We start from the raw sequence: 23,330 nt of genomic DNA, 5'->3' as shown, positions 1-23,330 counted from the left end.
TTTGCAAACTCCATCTCACACGCTGCAGAAACACAGCTAACTTAATTAACAACAATGCCAGGTGCCTGCACACTTTAATTAAAGGTTAACTAAACTAAAAAATCTATACTTCTTAGATTTCTCCTTTTCCTCAAATGTGGTCTCCTGATGTGTTTTAAGCATTGTTATGAACTTAGAACATCCAATTTAGTTGTTTTTCTATGAAAAATCATCAGAAACCTGTGAATTTCTGATTCAGTTGACAGCCTCATTTATAGGTTCGAAGGGCGGGCCGGAAACATTTAGGCAACATTTGAGTATAGGCACCACTACCTTCCGTGTAACAATATTTAACATGATTGTATGTAAAACAACTACAATGAAACAATGTCTTCTGACCTAGAGCCTGATTCCTGATGGTGAATGCCAGGGAGTAGAAGTGGTTGTCCTCAAGAGTCAGAACAAAGGGTTCAGATGTCATGTTCTTTTTGTCGCCTGGCAGAATATTCAGCCATATTGGTTCCAACCTGAGGATTAGAGAATATGACTCTAAAATGTTAAACAATAATCAAGACACACATGGCACTAAATTGGCTAGCTAGCTAAGTTGGCTAGCTACTTGACGTAAAATGATACACCACACAATAGGCCTACAGAAGAAAGTCTTTTGACCATATACACAGATGATCTACCTATGCTTTATTTTTATATATTTGATTGTGTTTTTAAGTTCAAATTTGATCTGATAATTATTTTTGATAGATCTAAAAGATGATGATTATTTTTTTGCACCAAATCCCTGTATCTCTGTGAATGCTTTTTGCCATTTTGGCTTTTGGTAATTTCGAATGTGGACTGTATGCATCCGAAGAAACGGCGCATCAGACTTGGGCAGTGCCTATATTCAAATGGTAAGGAAATCACTACAGTCCTCATGATGAAATCCCTGAGCGGTTTCCTTTCTCTCCGGCAACTGAGTTTGTAGTGACTGGGTGTATTGATACACCATCCAAGGTGTAATTAATAACTTCACCATACTCAAAGCGATAGTCAATGTCTGCTTTTTTTTGACCCGTTTACCAATTGGTACCGATATTTGCGAGGCATTGGAAAACCTCCCTGGTCTTTGTGGTTGAATCTATGTTTGAAATGTACTGCTGGACTGATGGACCTCACAGATAATTGCATGTGTGGGGTACAGAGATGAGGTAGTCAATCAAAAATCATGCTAAACAATAAACACAGAGTCCATGCAACTTAGTAGGTGACTTGTTAAGCACATGTTTACTCTTCACTATGTAGGCTTGTCATAACAAAGGGGTTGAATACTTATTGACTCCAGACATTTCAGCTTTTCATTTTTCATTAATAAAAAATGTAAAATTACAAACGTTGACAGTATTGGGTATTGTGTTTAGGCCAGTGACACAAAATCTCAATTTAATCCATTTTAAATTCAGACTGCAACACAACAAAATGTGGGAAAGTATGAGGCGTGAATACCTTGGAAGGCACTGTATTTCTAAATCGTATCTTCTTAAATTCTGATTTTAAATATAATGCTATCCTTAACCCTAACCTTAACCACACTGCTAACCTGCAACACAACAAAATGTGGGAAAGTATGAGGTGTGAATACATATAATGCTATCCTTAACCCTAACCTTAACCACACTGCTAACCTTTATGCCTAACCCTAGGCTTAAATAAAACATTTTTAGTATAGACAATTTTGACTTTGTGGCTATGGTAACTAGAGACAACCTTTAGAAAATGGTTAGCTAAGTAGCTATCTAGCTAATGCTCAATCTAGCATTCATGGGGTTGCTAGCTAACATAATTATGATAGCTAGGTCTATTTGACCTGAATGGATAATTAGTAACCTTACTCACAGTTTTACATCAAGCCACAACGCCTTAGCCATTTGTCAGACGAAAAGTAATTCCACTCAGCATCAGCTGCGCTGGTAGACTTGCTACAGCTGCAACAGTCCTAATTCACAAGTTTAAAAAAATATCTTTGATCTTCTGGATTTGGTGGGAGAATTAACCCACTCCCTGGGTCATATCTCAATAACTGAACATCAATAAACCAGCATCAACAACCCAACCATGCTCTTTTTAACAACCCAACTTAGTGACTGGAAACCAGTAAATGGGTCATCCAAACAACCCAGCATTTTTTTAAGTGTAGGGAATAGGGTGCCATTAGGACATAACGCGACTTTGTATTGCAGATAGAAGTGGACTGTCATTAAACCCAACCCAAAGGCTCATTATACTTTTTTATCTTTAATAGGTTTTGTTGGTTGGTTTCTGTCAGGTGCCGGTGTGTTGTGAATGTGCGATTGTGGGTGCGTGCCTCGATGCCTGTGTGTGTGTGTGTGGTGCGTTTGTATATGGCTGTGTTACGGTGTGCTTGTGTCCCCATCTGTAACATATAATTCTCACAGTTTTTTCTGCCAAAGGCCTGGTCGTGGAAGGAGACAGTCTTGGAGTCAGGGACGTCTGGCCGATACACCGTGGAGACGGTGAGCACCGAGGAGGGGGTGATCTCCACCCTCACCATGAGTAACATCGTCCCTGCTGACTTCCAGACCATCTACAACTGCACTGCCTGGAACAGCTTTGGGTCCGACACGGAGATCATTACACTGAAGGAACAAGGTACACAAGCTTCCTTTGTACCACTTCAATCAATTCCTCATTCAATCAATGGCAGATGTGTATAAAGATGCCAGCTTTCAAATGCCTTGTTTGCTAAGTTTGCCATGTTATCGCTTTCTCTCTGTTGTTCTAAAGTGTAACCACACTGTGTGTTTTCTCAGAACGTTTACGCAGTTGTCTTGAGCCAAAGACACGACACAGTGGACACGTGTGTTTTGGTATCAAACGCTGTGGTCTGTGTTGGTACATGTATGTGGCTGAGAGAGTATGGGTTTGAGACAGAGATTTGGGATCTGAGAGAAAGTGGGTAAATTAAAGAAAGTTTGTGTGTTTTGTGGAAGTGTGGTTATGCCTAGGAGAGGAAGGATATTGCCGTGATCACTTCAAGCATGAGGGCAATGACTTCGTGATAAGCCTTTTACTTGGGTAAATGTCAACAATTTCAATCTGTGAAATTCTGCAACGGCATCCAATTTGTAATTTAATTTACGACACCTCAATTGGTTAAAGCTTCAAATATGATTTATTTGAAATATTTATTCTAAATGAGATGATGTTCTCTCATTTATTTCCCCCTTTTTTTAGGTCTCTTCCTTCTAAAGTACTAAACTATCTGTTTTCAAAGGGATCATGGAAATTCCAATTCTGTAGCAATTCATTTCAATGAAGGATCTTACTGGAGACAACCTTGCTCTTAAAGTGAATTAATTAACTAGACCTTGACTAGCCACAGGCTTATACACTCATTTTTAAGACAACTCCGTTCAACCAATCAACCCCTGAAGCCTATGAACTTATTCACAACATGTAGAACATCACTTGTGATAAAGTGGTAAACCTCTCAGCCATTTGAAGTAAATGTGCATAATGGGTGTCAAGTGTCAGTGCTGTAAATGGTACTGTAAAAGGTTTTCAAAGTTTGCCATTTGCATTAGGAACACCTTCCTAATATTGAGTTGCACTGCCTTTTGTCCTCAGAACAGCCTCATTTCGTCGGGGCATGAACTACAAGCTATTGAAAAGCGTTCCTTAGGGATGCTGGCCCAAGTTGACTCCAGTGCTTCCCGCAGTTGTGTCAAGTTGGCTGGATGTCCTTTGGGTGGTGGACCATTCTTAATACACAAGGGAAACTGTTGAGAGTAAAAAACCCAGCAACACTGCAGTTCTTGACACACTGAAACCGATGCGCACCTATTACCATATCCTGTTCAAAGGCACTTCAATCTTTTGTCTTGCCCAATCACGTTCTAAACGGCACACATACACAATCCATGTCTCAATTATTTTAAGGCTTAAAAATCCTTCTTTATTAACCTGTCTCTCCTTCATCTACACTGATTGACGTGGATTTAACAGGTGACACCAATAAGTGATCATAGCTTTCACCTGGTCAGTTTATGTCAGTGGTTCCCAACTCCAGTCCTCATATACCCCACCAGTACACCTTTTGATTGTAGCCCTGAACAAGTGCACCTGATTAAACTTGTCAACTAACCATCAGGCCATCAATAAATTAATCATCAGGTATGTTTGTCCAGGGCTACAACAACAATGTGTGCTGTTGGGTGTACTCAAGAACTCGATTTGGGAACTATTGGTATTTGACATGGAAAGAGCAGTTTCTAACGTTTTGTACACTCAGTGTATATGACATGATGTAAGACTACTGTGGTTCAAAACAATGTGTCCCTTGATTTTTTTCTTGCATTAACTGTATGACTGAAACACCCTTGTACGGTGTCCATATCAGCCTCAGTCTCATCAGGACTTCTAACATTGACACCGTACCAATGTCTTTCCTCCATGTTTTCTCAGAGTCCCTCCGATTGGCTGTAATTATAGGAGTGGCTGTGGGGGCCTTCCTTGCCCTCATTGTTCTCATGGGCACATTGGGTGCCTTCTGCTGTGCTCGCTTCCAGAGGAGTAAGTGCATTTTGAAACCCTATGCTTTCTGGGACAGCCAAATAGTTCATTAAAACACCCTTGGTTTCACAGTAAAAGGATTCAGTTGACGCTCTTCGTTTCACAGTCAAACATTTGTTTTATATGCACATCAATATGTTATGTAGTGCTGAATATGAGTCCCATTGGAATGTTAAGCTTCATGGTTTTAGGATATCAACTCAAGAAATCCTTTGAGACGGGACATAAAGCTGAAACTATGGTACTTCCATTTCCCTCCCTTTTTATCAAATCTATTGCAAAGTGCACATTTATGGACCTAAAAAGCTGATAGTTAATCTGCAGCCAGATTCTGACATAATACTTATTGCTTGAAGCCGTCTGGTGGCCAAAAGCAATATTCTTATCTGATTTAAAGCCCATCCTATACAGTGGGGTGTCAAGATACAGCACACAGATATCTGATCAATGTAGACTGTTGTTGTTGCTGTTGTTTACAACAGCAGACATTCAGTGTGGAGATACAGCCCACAGATATCCGGCCAATGTTATCTGCTGCTAACCATGATGTTGTTGTTTATCCCAGAAGATGTTCACCTCGTCATGTCCTCCCTACCCGTCTCCATTGCCTCTTGCCAGAGAGACCTTGCAGGCAAAATGAAAACCGAAAGTAAGTCACCTTTGTATATAGGTCCCTCCAGGATACTGTAATTCCCTGCATATTATGCGAGGGCTTGCTAATTTGACCAATCACTGCATCTTTTCCTCATAAATCAGTAAAATCAGTGCAATATTATCACACAAAATTGACCCATCACTGCAGTACAAATAGAAGACTGGCAATTTCAACCAATCACTGCACATTTACCGCATATGGTTCAATCAAGCCACAAGTCAAGAAACTTTTTCCCTCTACAGCACATTTTCGCAACAAATTTGACAGTCATTGCATATTGCCATGCAAAATGACAACTAAAATGTCCGTAAACATCACACAAAACCCCAGCTTAATCCTGGAGGGACTGGTATAGCTGATTGTATATGATTTTACAATGTCAGTGGCTGTCGATAAAGCAATTAGTTTGATTTCACTAGTACCATACATACATGCTACATACATAAATATCCATGTGAGTAATGTCCATGAACGACAGCAATCACTGCTGTCTGTTTACAGAATAAGAAGCCTGCCAACATAAGGATAGGATTGTACAGTATATGACAATCACCAATTTCAGTGACACTCTAGTAAACAGTCAGTGCCCTATATAAGGTATATAACACATAAATAAGCAGCACGACACCTTTATAATCTAAACATAAATGCTTCAAACTCCCATCAAGATATCGGAGCAGCTTTTGAGACCTCACAAATGTGGTATGATCTAGTGCCAGTTGACTTGTGTCAGTGGTGCCCATCAGTTTCCCTGTCTCTCTCCAGATCTCAAAGGAGTGGTTTCGGCAAAAAACGACATCCGGGTGGAGATTGTTCACAAGGATCACAACGCAGCTCGGGAAACAGAGGAGCATACAGCCATCAAGCAGATAATGGTAAATTGAAGGCTACACTACCTCATCTCTCCTCTCTGCACGTAATATGCGAGTTCATCGATACACACTGTATGTAGTACATCAGAATCAATTGAAAATGTTCTAATCGACAGTTCATTGAAGAGCTTTTTCCATTCTACAGTACATCTACAGGTATAGGATCTTAATTTGAGCCATTTCCCTATAAACAGCAGGGAAATAATCCTGCAGCAAGAGTAAATGTGAGTTATTATGTGGATTATAATTCATGGATATTTCTTGGGGGGGTTGCTACTTTTTGGGGGGGGAATCGAATGGAAATTAAACTTTAGCAGCCTTTTAAAACTTCAAATATACTACACTTTTTAAAATGTCTCCTGCAACAGGGTGATCAAATTAAGATCATACATCTGTATCTATCTAACACAGGAACCCAAAGAGCTCAAATAGACAGGGAATTTTACTCAGGGATATAGTGTTAAAAAAGAACTACATCCCTAATACTACATGCATATCAAACGGCCTGTGAGTGACATGTCTGCTCCCTTGGTGTCTCAGATTGAGCGTGGGGAGTTCCAGGCGCAGGAGTCTGTGCTGAAGCAGCTGGAGGTCCTACAAGAGGAAGAGAAGGAGTTCCAGCACATTAAGGTGGGCACAGAAACAGGCATAAAGGAGGCAGTGGTATAACATTAGTCCTAAAATGTACAGCGAATAAGGTGGGCACAGAGCCAGGTATACAGGGGGCAGTGATACAACATTAGTAGAAATGTCCTAAAATGTACACCATATTGTAGTTCAAGGAGGAGCATGTATTCTATTCAGTTAGTACTCCTATTCTGTTTGTTATTTTTCACAAAGAATGACTCTTGGTATTTCTGCTCAGATTTAAGGAATGCTAGATATTTTCTGCATATGCCTCTCTCATCTCCCACCACTGGTGTGTTTCATATAATAAAGCTCTTTGGCCACACACCAGTGGTGGGTTTGGCATGGAGAGAAGGAAGCATATGCAGAAAAGTACCTCATACCTACTGTAAAATATGGTGGTGGATATTTCATGTTTTAGGGCTATTTTGCTTCCACTGGTCCTGGGGCCTTTGTTAAGGTCAACAGCATCATGCACTTTACCCAGTACCAGGACATTTTGGACAAAAACATGGCCACAAGTGGATCTTCCAGCAAGACAATAACCCTATAAACATGAAAACCCACAAATAAATGGTTGATTGACCACAAAATCAACATTTTGCAATGAGCATCTCAATGTCCGGGCTTGAACCCCATTGAAAACCTGAGGTTTTGAATTGATTTAGGGCAGCCATAAGCACAGACAAAGGATATCAATGAACTGGATAGTATAATATGTATGGATGAATGCTCTCAGATCCCTTCCAATGTGTTCTTCAATCTCAAAAAAAAACATTTTAGAAAAAGGCTCAGAGTCGTTATCCTCACAAGGGGAGGGTGCTGGAGTATTGAAAACAGGGGATCCAATAATTGATTTTGTTAAACCAAATCTCTTTCTCCGAGCAATTGTACAATGGTATAAAATAATATTATTCTAGTTTTTTAGTGGACATCACAGCTCAGTCTTTTTTGCTCATCTTTATCAAGGGATCAAAAAAATGTTGGACCCCACTGTATATAACCAAGTATGATATACGGGAGGAAAGATTCATCCAAATGCATTAAGAGGTCACCGTCATTATTGTGGATAAGGAGTAGGATTGTGGGGTATGTAATTGACAGACTAAAATGTGTGCTCTATTGCAGTATGAAGCATCAAAGGGTTAGTCCACATAAAACAGATATCTACTCTTTTTTTGACTTATGGTATTGTCAGTTCATCCAAACATTTAAGCCCATTGGCATTGCTCAAACTGTTTGAATGAAATGACAACAGACTAGGTCATCTGGAAATAGGCACGGATATGCAATATCATTTGGGATATTGGAAACCATGACACCTTTGAACCTTGACTCTGACTCTTATCTGTGAGGCTACCCCTTCTCTATCTCCCAGGTCAGATGTGTTATCTGCTGATATATTCTCATAAACCTTCCTCTTCCTCGGCTAATTCAATTCCCACCCTTAATATTCTGCTGCTTGGTGTACCATCCTGTCATGATCGTCGTAAGAACATTCGGACTAAAGCGCAGCGTGATATGGTTTCCACATACTATTTGAAGTGAAACGCACAAAACAATAAAGAACAAACGAAACGTGATGTCGATGAAGTGCTCACAGGAAACTACACAAAAACAAGATCCCGCAAAACACAGTGGGGAAATGGCTGCCTAAATATAATCCCCAATCAGAGACAACGATAAACAGCTGCCTCTGATTGGGAACCATACCAGGCTAATTTAGAAATATAACAACCTAAATTACCCACCTTAGTCACACCCCGACCTAACGAACATAGAGAATACAAGGCTCTCTATGGTCAGGATGTGACACATCCGTTTTATCTAGCCATCTAACTAATAGTTATTTGCAATAGCCCCCAGCCACAAGTACAAACAAAGATACAGAGTCTGCTTGTTCTGACAGCAAAATTAGTATTTTTCCGCCTTTGGAATGTCGGCAGGCAAAGTTTATCTCCTTCCTCCAGGAATCGAACGCTCAGTTAATTCCAAGAAAGGAAATGGAGTAACAGAGAGAATAAGAGATGGAAGGGGGAAAAAACGCTTTACACACGTAGGCCGTGACTGAAAATAAACTGCTGTGGGAATTTTTCCACATACAGTATGCTGCTCCTACATGTGATATCATCAAGGCCACTTAATTGGCTGATAGCAGGATTTATTTGTCTTTGTGGGAGGTGACTATTTCACACCCCAAAAGCAAGTAATCTATTTTTCACGTTGGCACGCATAAGCCTGTTTCTTCGTTTTCCCATGATTCTTATGAATAGCAGTTCATTTGGATGTGACTGACCTTGGTCACAAAAAGGCAAGCATTTGAATACATGAGAAACAATGGGTGTTGCTGTGTCACAGCTTGAGACCACCTAGGATTAGGGCATAATTACCTGTTGATGATGCCTGACATAGAAGTCAAGTTTATACTCTGCTTATGCACTCCAGGGTGAAGTTTCCCCTGGGTACAGATCTAGGATCCCCTTACCCTTCCCCATTTCTTACCTTAACAATAAGTGTGGGAAATGTCAAACGGACCCCTTACCCTACTCTGTGTCGATGCTCTTTGTTGAAGAAACAGCTGGGGGGGGGGGGATCAGACTCACACAGAACACCAATAATGTAAGTGGTGCCTCAAAGTATTTATATTTCATCATTAAGTACATATATTCACAACCAAAACGACGCAGCATAACTCTTCCCGGTTCAAATGAAAGCCAATGACTGGCTCAAAGGAGGAATGGCAGAAATTAGATGTTTCTGTATGACTGTGCTGATGCAGATAAAGGGAACAGATGAGCTTCTTTCAAACTGTAATCATCAATCTTTTCGTGAGTTATCTTTTTAATAAAAAAAATGTATTTCAACTTTATTTAACTAGGCAAGTCAGTTAAGAACAAATTCTTATTCACAATGGTGACTTACCAAAAAGCAAAAGGCCATCTGCGGAGACGGGTTAAATTTTTTTTAGGACAAAACACCCCATCACGACAAGAGACACCACAACAATACATAAAATGAGACCTAAGAAAACAACACAGCATGGCAGCAATACAACATGACAACAACACAGTGGCAACACAACATGGCAGCAGCACAAAATAGCAGTAGCACAAAACATGGTACAAACGTGGTACAAACATTTGGGCACAGCCACAAAGGGCACAGCACAAAGGGCAAAGGGGTAGAGACAACAATACCTCACACGAAGTAGCCACAAGTGTCTGATTGAGTCTTTGAATGAAGAGATGGAGATAAAACTGTCCAGTTTGAGTGTTTTTTGCAGCTCGTTCCCGTTGCTAGTTGCAGCTAACTGAAAATTGGAACAACCCAGCGATGTGTGTGCTTTGAGGACCTTTAACAAAATGTGTCTGGCAGAACGGGTGTTGTATGTGATAGCGGGAAGTGAGGCCTAAGTGGGTTTTATAAATAAGCATCATCCAGTGGGTCTTGCAATGGCTAGAAATCAGTGGAGGCTGGTGACTTGACAAATTAAGGAAGATGGGAGACCCACGGTATAGGCGCAGAACGCACGCAGACCACAAAGTGTGCTTCAAAAATCATCAAAGATTAATTATTTTAACCTAAAGCATTTAATATAGACATTTATAGTACAATATTATGGGGAAGGGGAATGAGAGGGCTACTTACAGTGTTGGAAAGGGATCGCAGCAGTGATTGAATGAGGGTGTATGGCATCAGTTGAGGTGTTCAGAGGACAGGACTATACTGGGAAGACAAAAAACAATGACACAGGACACAGTCAGACAACATAGCTAAGAATGAGTTAGTCTAAAGCAAGGAGGAAAATCTTTGATGTGTAGTAACGTATTGTGAAATAATGTGTAGTAATTGTGGTTGACTCTACATACAGTAAGGAGAAAAAATGGATAGGGGTACTCACAGTGCTTGGAAGGGAAACATTCAATGTGCCTGTGGATGAGTGGGCACATGAAACGTATTGGCTTCAGTTAATTTATTTTATTTATTTATTTATTTTGCCTTTATTTAACCAGGTACGCCAGTTGAGAACAAGCTCTCCTTTACAACTGCGACCTGGCCAAGATAAAGCCAAGCAGTGCGACAAACACAACACAGAGTTACACATTGGATAAACAAATGTACAGTCAATAACACAATATAAAAATATATTTACAGTGTGTGCAAATGTAATAAGATTAGGGAGGTAAAGCAATAAAAGAAAGAAAGAAAATCCACACCTATTTAGGCGAGGTGCTGGCTAGCTGAGTGGAACACTTGATCGTACACTATCCATTTATGTTTTTTGTTTGTTATTTTAATATGAGAATTAACCAATGATATCAGGCAACACCCGGTCATGATTACAGACACCTGTATGTCTTTTGACACTATATAAATTAGTCATCCTGCCCTGATGAAGACAGCTTGTCTGTCGAAACGTTGGACATAAATATTTTTGCATCTGAGCTCCAAGAGTGTGCGGCTCTCCTTTATTTTTTAAGGCAATGTAGAGGCAAAATAATTACAATGTAGCACTAACACTGGAATGATAGATGATTATGTAGAGATACTGGGGTGCAAAATAGCAACAACAACAAAAAATATCAATATGGGGATGAGGTAGTTGGGTGTGCTAATTATAGATACAGTGATTATTAAGCTGCTCTGACAGCTGATGCTAAAAGTTAGAGAGGGAGATATAAGTCACCAGCTTCAGTGATTTTTGCTATTCGTTCCAGTCATTGGCAGCAGAGAACTGTAAGGAAAGGCGGCCAAGGTAGGTGTTGGCTTTGTGGATGACCTGTGAAATATACCTGCTGGAAAGCGTGCTCTGGGTGGGTGTTGCTATGGTGACCAGTGAGCTGAGATAAGGCAGGGCTTTACCTAGCAAAGACTTAGATGACCTGGAGCCAGTGGGTTTGGCGATGAATATTTAGCGAGGGCCAGCCAACAAGAGCATACAGGTCGCAGTGTTGGGTAATATATGGGGCTTTAGTGACAAAACAGATGGCACTTTGATAGACTGCATTAAATTTGCAGTAGGAGGCTATTTAGTAAATGACATCGCCAAAGTCGAGGATCGATTGGATACTCAGTTTTGCAAGGGTATGTTCGGCAGCATGAGTGAAGGAGGCTTTGTTGCGAAATAGGAAGCCAATTCTAGATTTGATTTTGGATTGGAAATGCTTAGTGTGAGTCTGGAAGGAGAGTTTACTGTCTAACCAGACACCTAGGTATTTGTAGTTGTCCACATAATCTAAGTCAGAACAGTCCAGAGTAGTGATGCTACTCGGGCAGGCAGGTGCGGGCAGCAATCGATTGAAGAGCTTGCATTTAGTTTTACTAGCATTTAAAAGCAGTTGGAGGCCACGGAATGAGTGTTGTATGGTATTGAAGTTCGTTTGGAGTTTTGTTAACAGTGTCTAAAGGCCGGATGTATACAGAATGGTGTCGTCTGCGTAGCGGATCAGAGAATCACCAGCAGCAAGAGTGACTTTAATTGATATATACAGAGAAAAGAGTCGGCCCGAGAATTGAACCTTGTTGCACCCCCATAGAGACTGCCAGAGGTCCAGACAACAGGCCCTCCGATTTGACACTGAACTCCATCTGAGAAGTAGTTGGTGAACAAGGCGAGGCAGTCATTTGAGATACCAAGGCTGTTGAGTCTGCCGATAAGCATGTGGTGATTGACAGAGTCGAAAGCCTTGGCCAGGTCGATGAAGACGGATGCACAGTACTGTCTTTTATCGATGGCGGTTATGATATTGTTTAGTACCTTGAGCGTGGTTGAGGTGCACCCATGACCAGCTCGGAAACCAGATTGCATAGTGGAGAAGGTACGGTGGAATTTGAAATGGTCGGTTGTCTGTTTGTTAACTTGGCTTTCAAAAATTTTAGAAGGGCAGGGCAGGATGGATATAGGTCTATAACAGTTTGGGTCTAGAGTGTCTCCACCTTTGAAGAGGGAAATGACCGCGGCAGCTTTCCAATCTTTGGGGATCTCAGACGATACGAAAGAGAGGTTGAACAGGCTCGTAATAAGGGTTGCAACAATTTCGGCTGATCATTTTAGAAAGAGTGGATCTAGATTGTCTAGCCCAGCTGATTTGTAGGGATCCAGATTTTGCAGCTCTTTCAGAACATCAGCTGTCTGATTTTGGGTGAAGGAGTAGTGTGGGGGGGGCTTGGGCAAGTTGCTGCGGAGGGTGCAGAGCTGTTGGCCGGGGTAAGGGTAGCCAGGTGGAAAGCATGGACAGACGTAGATAAATGCTTATTGAAATGATCGATTATTGTAGATTTATCGGTGCTTATGCTTATTGAAATGGTCGATTATCGTGGATTTATCGGTGTTGACAGTGTTTCCTAGCCTCGGTGCGGTGGACAGCTGGGAGGTGTTCTTATTCTCCATGGACTCTACAGTGTCCCAAAACCTTTTGGAATTAGTCCTAAAAAAGCTATCCTTAGCTTTCCTAGCTGACTGTGAATATTGGTTCCTGACTTCCCTGAAAAAGTGCATATCGCGGGGGCTATTCGATGCTAATGCAGTACGCCACAGGATGTTTTTGTGCTGGTCAATGGCAGTCAAGTCTGGGGTGAACCAAGGGCTATATTTCTTCTTAGTTCTACATTTTTTGAAAGGGGCATGCTTATTTAAGATGGTGAGGAAAGCACTTTTAAAGAGCAACCAGGCACCCTCTACTGAAGGGAAGAAGGCCAATATCCTTCCAGGATACCCGGGCCAGGTCGATTAGAAATTGTTTTAGGGAGCATTTGACAGTTGACTGCGGATCCATTATGGATGCAGGCATTGAGGCAGTGATCACTGAGATCCTGGTTGTAGACAGCAGAAGTGTATTTAGAGGACAAGTTGGTCAGGATGATATCTATGAAGGTGCTCATGGTTATGGACTTTGGGTTGTACCTGGTAGGTTCCTTGATAATTTGTGTGAGTTTGAGGGCATCTAGCTTAGATTGTAGGACGGCCCGGGTGTTAAGCATATCCCAGTTTAGGTCACCTAACTGGACAAACTCTGAAGATAGATGGGGGGCAATCAATTCACATATGGTGCCCAGAGTGAGAGACTTATTTCTGGAAAGGTGGATTTTTAAAAGTAGAAGCTCGAATTGTTTGGGCACAGACCTGGATAGTATAACAGAACTCTGCAGGTTATCTCTGCAGTAGATTGCAACTACAGTAATTATGTCAGGAGAAAGTTGACAATGGTAGTGGAGTGGAGTACTCATCATCTCTTAATCAGGGAACATGTGGGAACTTAGCTGTAAATACAAACAGCAGACACATGGTTAGCAGATGTTAATGCGAGTGTAGCGAAATGCTTGTGCTTCTAGTTCCGACAATGCAGTAATATCTAGCAGGTAATCTTACAATTTCACAACAACTGCCTTTTACACACAAGTGTTAAGGAATGAATAAGAATATGTACATATGAATATATGGATGAGCGATGGCCGAACGTCATAGGCAAGATGCAGTAGATGGTGTAGAGTACAGTATATACATATGAGTTGAGTAATGTAGGGTATGTAAACATTATATAAAGTGGCATTGTTTAAAGTGACTAGTGATACATTTATTATATCCAATGTTGTATTATTAAAGTGGCTAGAGATTTGAGTCAGTATGTTGGCAGTAGCCACTCAATGTTAGTGATGGCTGTTTACAATCTGATGGCCTTGACATTGAAGCTGTTTTTCAGGCTCTTGATCCCAGCTTTGATGCACCTATACTGACCTATCCTTCTGGATGATAGCTGGGTGAACAGGCAGTGGCTCAGGTGTCTGTTGTCCTTGATAATCTTTTTGGCCTTCCTGTGACATCAGGTTGTGTAGGTGTCCTGGAGGGCAGACCTCACTACCCTCTGGAGAGTCTTATAGTTATTTGCGGAGCAGTTGCCGTACCAGGAGGTGATACATCCAGACAGGATGCTCTCGATTGTGCATCTGTAAAGATTTGTGAGTGTTTTTGGTGACAAACATCTTCAAATATCTTCTTCTCCTTTGTTTAGTTGACGATGAGTGTGAGGTTATTTTCCTGACACCACACTCCGAGGGACCTTACCTCCTCCCTGTAGGCCGTCTTGTCGTTATTGGTAATCAAGCCTACCACTGTAGTGTCGTCTGCAAACTTGATGATTGAGTTGGAGGCATGCATGGCCAAACAGTCATGGGTGAAGAGGGAGTACATGAAAGGTCTGAGAAGGCACCCTTGTTGGGCCCCAGTGTTGAAGATCAGCGGGGTGGAGATGTTGCTTCCTACCCTCACCACCTGGGGGCGTCCCGTCATGGCGGGGTTGAGACCCAGGGTATAGAGCTTAATGACGAGTTTGGAGGGTACTCTGGTGTTAAATGCTGAGCTGTAGTTGATGAACAGCATTCTTACATAGGTATTCCTATTGTCCAGATGGGTTATGGCAATGTGATTTTGATTGCGTCGTCCGTGGACCTATTGGGGCGGTAAGCAAATTGGAGTGGGTCTAGGGTGTCAGGTAGGGTGGAGGTGATATGATTGTTGACTCTCAAAGCACTTCATGATGATGGAAGTGAGTGCTACGGAGCGATGGTCATTTAGCTCAGTTAACTTAGCTTTCTTGGCAACAGGAACAATGGTGGCCCTCTTGAAGCATGTGGGAACAGCAGACTGAGATAGGGATTGATTGAATATGTCCGTAAACACACCAGCCAGCTGGTCTGCGCATGCTCTGAGGACGGGACTAGAGATGCCGTCTGGGTTAGCACGTTTAAATGTTTTACTCACGTTGGCTGAAGCAGAGGAGAGCCTGCAGGTTTTGATAGCGGCCCGCTTGTCGGTGGGATTGTATGGTCCTCAGAACGTGCAAAGAAGTTGTTTACTTTGCCTGGGAGCAAGACATCGGGGTCCGCGACGGTCCTGTTTTTTTTTTGTAGTCCGTGATTGACTGTAGACCCTGCCACATACCTCTCGTGTCTGAGCCGTTGAATTGCGACTCTACTTTGTCTCTATACTGATGCTTAGCTTGTTTGATTGCTTTGCGGAGTGAATAGCTATACTGTTTGTATTCGGTCATGTTTCCGGTTCCCTTGCCTTGATTAAAAGCAGTTGTTTTTCGCATTCAGTATTACGTGAATGCTGCCATCAGTTCACGGTTTCTGGTTGGGGAAGGTTTTAATAGTTGCCGTGGGTACAACATCACCAATGCACTTGCTAATTAACTCGCTCACCAAATCAGCAATGTTGTTGTTCGACGCTATCCGGAACATATCCCAGTCCATGTGATTGAAACAATCTTGAAGCGTGGAATCAGATTGGTCAGACCAGCATTGAACAGACTTGAGCACGGGCGTTTCCTGTTTTAATTTCTGTCTATAGGCTGGGAGCAACAAAATGGAGTCATGGTCAGATTTTCCAAAAGGAGGGCGAGGGAGGTCTTTGTATGCGGCGCTGAAGTTAGAGTAGCAATGATCCAGAATTTTGCCAGCCCGGGTTGCGCATTCGATATGCTGATAAAATTTAGGGAGACCTGTTTTCAGATTGATTAGCCTTGTTATAATCCCCAGCTACAATAAATGCAGCCACAGGATGTGGTTTCCAGTTTACATAGAGTCCAATGAAATTCTTTCAGGGCCGTCGAGGTGTCTGCCTGGGGAGGATATACACGACTGTGATTATAATCGGAGAGAATTCTCTTGGTAGATAATGTGGTCAGCATTTGATTGTAATGAATTCTAGGTCAGGTGAACAAAAGGACTTGAGTTCCTGTATGTTGTTATGATCACACCACGACTCGTTAATCAGAAGGCATACACCCCCGCCCTTCTTCTTACCAGAGAGATGTTTGTTTCTGTCGGCGTGATGCGTGAAGAAACCAGGTGGCTGTATGGACTCTGATAACGTATCCTGACCCGAGTGAGCCATGTTTCCGTGAAACAGAGAATGTTACAATCTCTGATGTCTCTCTGGAAGGCAACCCTTGCTCGGATTTTGTTTAACTTGTTATCAAGAGAATGGACATTGGCGAGTAGTATACTCGGGAGCGGTGGGCGATGTGCCTCCGTCTACAGAGTCTGACCAGAAGACCACTCTGTCTGCCCCTTCTGCGGCGCTGTTGTTTTGGGTCGCCTGCTGGGATCCGATCCATTGTCCTGGTTGTTGGTCAAAACATCTCTATGAATTTAAATCAGACATCTCAAAATTCATGAAGTCAAACACAGACTGCGCATCTTACCCACTTGACACATCAAAGTATGCCAAGGAAATTTCCTGAATAAAGCCTTGATCATCCACATACCTGACAATAACTGACAACTGCAAGCAGACTGGTGGTACCATAGGTCCCAGCGGTGGGGCAATTTTTGCCGCTTAGGGCCTGGAGTTTTTCCTTATAGGTTCACCAGACTAGGATAACTCTGGACCCTATAAGGTACCCTGGAAGGTACAGGACAGTGATTAATCAGCTGTTACAAAAGGTTTTATATGGGCTATGATGGGACCAGTTTTTCCTAATAAAAAATTCCCAAAAAAAATTCCTGGCCCTGGGGGGGTGAAAACCCTGTCAAACTGCAGCTACCTTATATTTGTTCATATAAATAACATTTAGACTAGATTAGGAGGGGATTTCCTCAACCCAGACAACAACCGATAGTCAATAGAACTCATAGGGCTGAGCTTACTTTAAGCATGTTTGCATCATGTAGGCCTTGTAAAAAAAATAGACAATTATTATGTCGATTGATTAATTCCAGGTAATAATTTTGGATTAAAAACGTAGCCTAGCCAGCCCGATTTTGGATGTAATCTAAATTTGATCACATTCACATTTTCCGCTGACACACAAATTGACTATAAATACATAATGTTACAAATTAGTTTACCCTGACCAGATGGACAGGGCACATAGGCTGTATGCAGCTGCTCTAATTAGTAGCCTACAGTTGATCAGACAGAAAAATTGTCTCATTTGGAATGTTAGGTGTAGCCTAGGCTCCCTGTTAACCAGCTAATCTTTCGATACCAATTGGTATTGAACGCTCTCACCTTTTCATCCTTCTTCATGAAACTGATCTCAGGCAGAGGTCAACCCTCGCTTGCAATTCACACCTTTTCGTGTGCCGCAAAGAGAATGAAAGGGGTATTTCAACAAAAAGTCCACCCCATTTTGGTGGAGAAAACTGCACACTTGCGCTGGTAGCTAGCTGAAGTTAGCAAGGCAACTTTAAATACATTGCACTAACTGGACACAAAAATAAAGTTCTACACCCAAGAAAACAATTGATAACATACCTCCACCATCTCCTGTAATTTAAAAAAAAAAAATTTGAATTGAATAATGTCCCAAAAATGCTCAAACATCATTCTTCACTCTTAATCTCTATCCAACAATTTCACCAAGCTTCTCAACACATAGAACCCCCATAATGCTATGTGGCACAATCACAACACAACTCACTAGGTTCGTTCTCTGATCTTGCATCTATGATTGGATGGACAACCTGTCAGATCATACTGCAAAAGCTTTGATTGGTTGGAGGACTTCCTCCGGAAGTGGTCATAATTACAATGTATGTCTAAGGAAGGGGATGAGGCCTGTCGGCCTTCTAGGTTTTGTATTGAAGTCAATGAAGCCAGAGGAGAACGGAAGCTAGCTGTCCTCAGCTACACCATGGTGCTAGCCCAGACAGCACTGTTGAAGTTACTTTAGACCTTCATTGCGAAACAGTGTATTTTAAACATTTACTTGGTGACATGAATATATTTAGTACATTGAGTTTTACCTAAATAGGGTAACTAATGTTTCACTTTTTATTTTTATGAAATTTCACTGAGGAGGATGGTCCTCCCATTCCTCCTCTGAGGAGTCTCCGCTGGTAGAGATGACCAGTTTACAGAGGATTATAGAGTGCAGTGACGTGTCCTATAATGAGCATTGGTGGAAAATCTGATGTCCGAATGGTAAAGAACATCTAACCGCTCAAGAGCACCCTTACCTGATGATCTATAAATTACATCTCCGTAATCTAGGATGGTCATTTGAGTCAGGGATCATTTGGCAGCTAGGGTGAAAGAGGAGTGATTACAACAGGGGAAACCAAGGCTAGATTTAACCTTAGCCTGCAGCTTGGATATGTGTTGAGAGGAGGAGAGTGTACAGTCTAGCCATACTTCCAAGTACTTGTATGAGGTGACTACCTCCAGCTCTAAACCCTCAGAGGTAATAATCACACGGGGGTGGGGAGAAGAGCTCCATTGGCCTTCTGGACAGCCTGCGTGCACTTATTTATCATTTGCCTGAACGAAAGCAAGTCATCCTGAGTATGTGTGTGCCAAGCTTTTTCTTCAATGAAATTCTTGGGGTGGAGTAACTCTGCCAGATCACGGTCGAACCAGGGGCTGAACCTGTTTATAATTCTCATTTTTTCTTTACAGGGTTGTTTTAACAATATCACTAAAAATAATGTCCAAGTGTCTTCGACAGAGGGAATCAAGCTGATTCTATACCAATTTACTAGAGGCCAGGTCATGAGAAGGCTTGTTCATTAAAGTTTATCAAGCGTCTAGGACAAATCAAAACAGGTTGTTTCACTAAGAAGCAATTACGAACACAGGCTGTAAAACAGTGATCACTAAGGTCGTTACAGAAAAACACTAAGACCTATCAGGATTATTTTGTGAGAATAACATCAAGGAGAGTACACTTTTCTGCCTGTGTTGGATTGGTAATAATCTGACAAAGAGTTTGGGAGTCCCGTTGCTTTAGGACTTGGTCAGGTGGTTTAAGCATGTCCCAGTTTAGGTCACATAGCATGAGAAATTCATACTTATTGTAAGGGGTCAAGAGAGAGATTAGGGCAGGTAGTGTGCAGGCCAGCTGATGGTGGATGATAGTAACACACAGCAACAGTCAACAAAGAGCTATTTGAATGGTTAAGCCGGCAAATCAAATTGTTTGGGGACATATTTGCTGGAGACAGAGCACTGAAGGTGTTCCTTGTTAAAGATTGACACTCCACCACCTTGGAAGATCTGTCTTGCCGAAAAAGTTTATAACCAGAAAGGTTAGTATCATTGTTCAAAACCCTCTGTCTTAACCACGTCTCAGTAATGACCAACACATCTGGATTGTAGTTGTGAACCCACACTTTCAATTTATCAATTTTAGGTAATAAGATTCTCGCGTTAACGTGCAGAAAACCCAGGCTTCTACGAGAGCAGAAATCAGAGCACAAGTCAGAATTGGGGCTAGCAACAGTAGATGGGCCAGGGTGTACATGCACATTTCCACAGCAGAGGACATGGAAAGCTCTGTAGTGTTGATTTTTTTATGACATTTGAATGTTCATCAGATGGTAACAAGATCATATTGTACAAAAATGTCATCAAATAACATGAACACAAAGCCGATGAGAGGTGGTTAGAATAGGGTCGGAGGCCAAGAGTCCGTGTAAACAATAGAGTCAGAGTTGAGAGTGTGGGAACAAACATTGTCTGTCCCATGTTTCAGTTTAAATCAGCAAGTTAATAGTCAACAAAGCATGCAGGGGTCATGGTGCAAAAAGCATAAAATATTCTACAGACAACACTGTTTGGTGTTGTTTAGTTTAGGTGACTTGCTCCAATTCCACACAATGCTTCTCTTGATCAGACACTAGACTTGAGCACCCAGTGGCCCTCGGCAATACTGGCAAGAAGCATTTCATTCCTATCACCATTGTGCTAAATAAAAAATAATTGTTTAGATAGCCGTTCACCTCTGTGATTCAGACCTGATATGTTCTTTGGCTAACAATGACCAGTTTGATTGCAATCACAATAACAACGAACAAAATAGTAGCTGTACTGACATGCCTTACATTTGTCTCCTATCCTTACACTAAATGAACACCTTCCTTTGTGTCTTTGTCCCCTCTCCTCCACAAGGATCCAACCAATGGCTATTACAGTGTCAACACCTTCAAGGAGCACCATGGCACCCCGACTATGTCAATGGCCGCCAACCAGACCAGCGGCGCTGAGGTCAGGAACCCTTTGGCTTCTTCTTCATCCACCATGGGAAAGCAGCGTGTGCCTACGGGCATGTCCTTCACAAACATCTACAACACGCTAGGTGCTGGGCCCAACCGCCTGTACGACTACAGCCAGCGCTTTGTGCTTGGCATGGGCAGCAGCTCTATCGAGTTGTGCGAGCGCGAGTTCCAGCGAGGCTCACTTAGTGACTCCAACTCCTTCATCGACACGCAGTGTGACAGCGTGAGCAGCTACAGCAAGCAGGACGGCTACGTGCAGTTTGACAAGGACAGCAAGGCCTCGGCAGCCTCCTCATCTTCCCAATACTCGCAGTCGTCCTCGCAGAACTCAGACCAGACTCGGCCGCTGCAGAAACGCATGCAGACCCATGTGTAATGGCAGAAGGAACAATGGATGGGGGTGGGTTCGGACGGGTTGGGTCGAGGATAGCACCTTTGGACACTTTAAGGAACACTGCCTGACTGGTATACAGTGCTATTTTTTGTTTGGTTTCTACTCTGGTCCACCCGAGGGAGATGATGCAGTATTCCACCTTTGGCAGACGGTGGGCAATTGTGGTGTCCATATTAGGACAGCCTGAAGTCCTGCTGAGACTGAGGCGGTCTTAATATGGACATTGTACGTACAACTCTTTTTACATGTTATTTGTGGTACACTCTATTCCCCTTGAAACAAGCTTTTCAAACAAAAAAGATCATAACCTTGAGAGCTACAATTGGTGGAAAAAAGATGACAATCAGAAGTCCACTTCCTAAATGAAAAATGCACAGCTGTAGGTATTATTCACACATCTGTGTGGATAAGTTCCAGAATTGTTTAAAAGTTTATTTTCATTATGGAGGAAGACAAACTCTTGGGCCTATGTTCAGCTGCCCGGTTGGGCTTTGAAGCACAAAGGGGTATTGTTAAAAACCACCCGAGGCATTTCGTGTACGTGCAAAAAAATATCCTTAGATGGATAATGAAACATGGTGTGAGCGGCAGGCAATGTAATAAAGACGAACACCTTGCCAATTGGCTGACCTGCAGGTCTAATAGCCCTACAGCTGGACAACTTTAATTCTCAACGGATTATAGATTTTGTCCCTTTTGGTTATCTTGGTAAAATCTATATTTTGCTCCTTTATTTTGGATTTATGGTGATATTTTTGCCTTTTTGATGTATGCCTTGTGAAAGTTCATTACTGAGTCACAGATCATAGATAAATGCATGGAGAAGTGGATGTGTCATACTGTTGTACTACTTCACTTGAGCTGACTTTTCAATTGCTTTGTTCACTCACAAACCATCAGTTCCTGGAACCGTTTTTCTTCTTCTGAAAGGACAGTGTCATATTTACACATCAGAGAAAAAGGGTCAAGGACCTTATCATCTGTACTTTTCCATTCAATGTGAGACACTTGCAGCCTGATCTTATATGTGTGAGCAGATAGCTGTGGAGCCAAATACAATGTCATCTCTGCCGGAGCTGTTCTAATATTTGTGGCTTGCCATACTTAGCTGATATCGTGTTGTTTACACTTGAGCTCTGTAAATCCAGCATTTTTGTGTACTGTGATTTGCCCACTAAATGACGGCGATGAAGATAAAGTTACTTTTTTCTGTCTGTTGCCTCTGTGGTTACAATGACTTGGTGATCAATATAACAATATGATGAAGGTTGCGTGGGATCTTTTAAGTTTTAAGTTGAGAGTGCCAATATGAGCATCCTCACAGTGCAGCATTGTCTCATACAACAAAAGGTCAACAAATCATAATTCCTCTCTCAACTACGTTCAAAAGCAAACGACTCATTTAGGTAACAGCTTCCAATTATTAATAAAGCATTTGTTAATTATCTAATTGCAAAGCATTACACCAATAAACAATCACCAGTGTGTAATTTATAAACCAAATGACTTCCCAATGTGTTTTGATATTTTAATGCAGCCTCCAATGCCTGTTTAGTATTTACCAGCATCACCATTCATAATGACTGATTATCATATGCCTTACAACAAAGAGATGGCTCTCCTAATATGGACAACATAGGTGACTTTTTATAATAACTATAAGCAGAGAAATGAAGGGTGTCTATGGTCTATTGTCATATTACAGAAAGGTATTTTGGTGGACCTTGCAGTGAGCGTATTTGTATGGTGTCCATCATTCGAATTTAAACAAGTCCTGCTGAGACTGAAGGTGTCCTAAACTTGTACCAATATTGTCATAATATGCACAACCCTACATTGGTACCATTTTAGAGTTTACACCGTTGTCAATTAATAATTTGAATCTTCATGTTTACACTGCAAAATGGACAGGTGTTTTGCTTATGGGACAATCTGCAATTGACTAAAACATTTTGTCTGCAGTTATCCATGTAAAGAACAACTATAATTTTACTTTTCCATGTCAAGGACAACAACATTCTCCCTTTGCAAAGCATAGGGAGAATGACTAACATTTCAGCTTTGAAGCGCTTAAACCATTGAGTAATAAAAAGCGGCAATATCCTACTTTAAACATCTAAATATATATATATATATATATATATATATTAGGGGGTGGGATTACTCTACAATCAAAGTCAGTCCCATCACTGTAGTATAGACATTATTTTCA

General features: G+C 41.7%; 1 protein-coding gene across 2 annotated transcripts in view; it reads left to right on the top strand.

Annotated features, from left to right (window-relative positions):
* The window catches only part of LOC135548857 (kin of IRRE-like protein 3), a 280,617-nt gene extending 258,285 nt beyond the window's left edge, over positions 1-22,332 (top strand). The window contains exons 11-16 of one of the 2 annotated variants that reach the window (XM_064978889.1): positions 2,448-2,646; positions 4,462-4,569; positions 5,135-5,218; positions 5,990-6,099; positions 6,637-6,726; positions 20,618-22,332. In XM_064978889.1, coding sequence (XP_064834961.1) covers positions 2,448-2,646; positions 4,462-4,569; positions 5,135-5,218; positions 5,990-6,099; positions 6,637-6,726; positions 20,618-21,100 — 1,074 coding nt within the window. In that variant the 3' untranslated portion in view covers positions 21,101-22,332. Of the gene's footprint in view, positions 1-2,432; positions 2,647-4,461; positions 4,570-5,134; positions 5,219-5,989; positions 6,100-6,636; positions 6,727-20,617 lie in introns of both variants that reach the window. The other variant, XM_064978888.1, reaches the window with a different exon arrangement.
* The last annotated feature ends 998 nt before the right edge of the window (positions 22,333-23,330 follow it).

The sequence above is a fragment of the Oncorhynchus masou genome, chromosome 11 (assembly GCF_036934945.1).
Source record: "Oncorhynchus masou masou isolate Uvic2021 chromosome 11, UVic_Omas_1.1, whole genome shotgun sequence".
In the NCBI taxonomy this organism is placed as follows: Eukaryota; Metazoa; Chordata; class Actinopteri; order Salmoniformes; family Salmonidae; genus Oncorhynchus; species Oncorhynchus masou.
The sequence above is the reverse complement of the archived record's forward strand: the minus strand, read 5'-3'. Positions and strand labels throughout refer to the sequence as shown.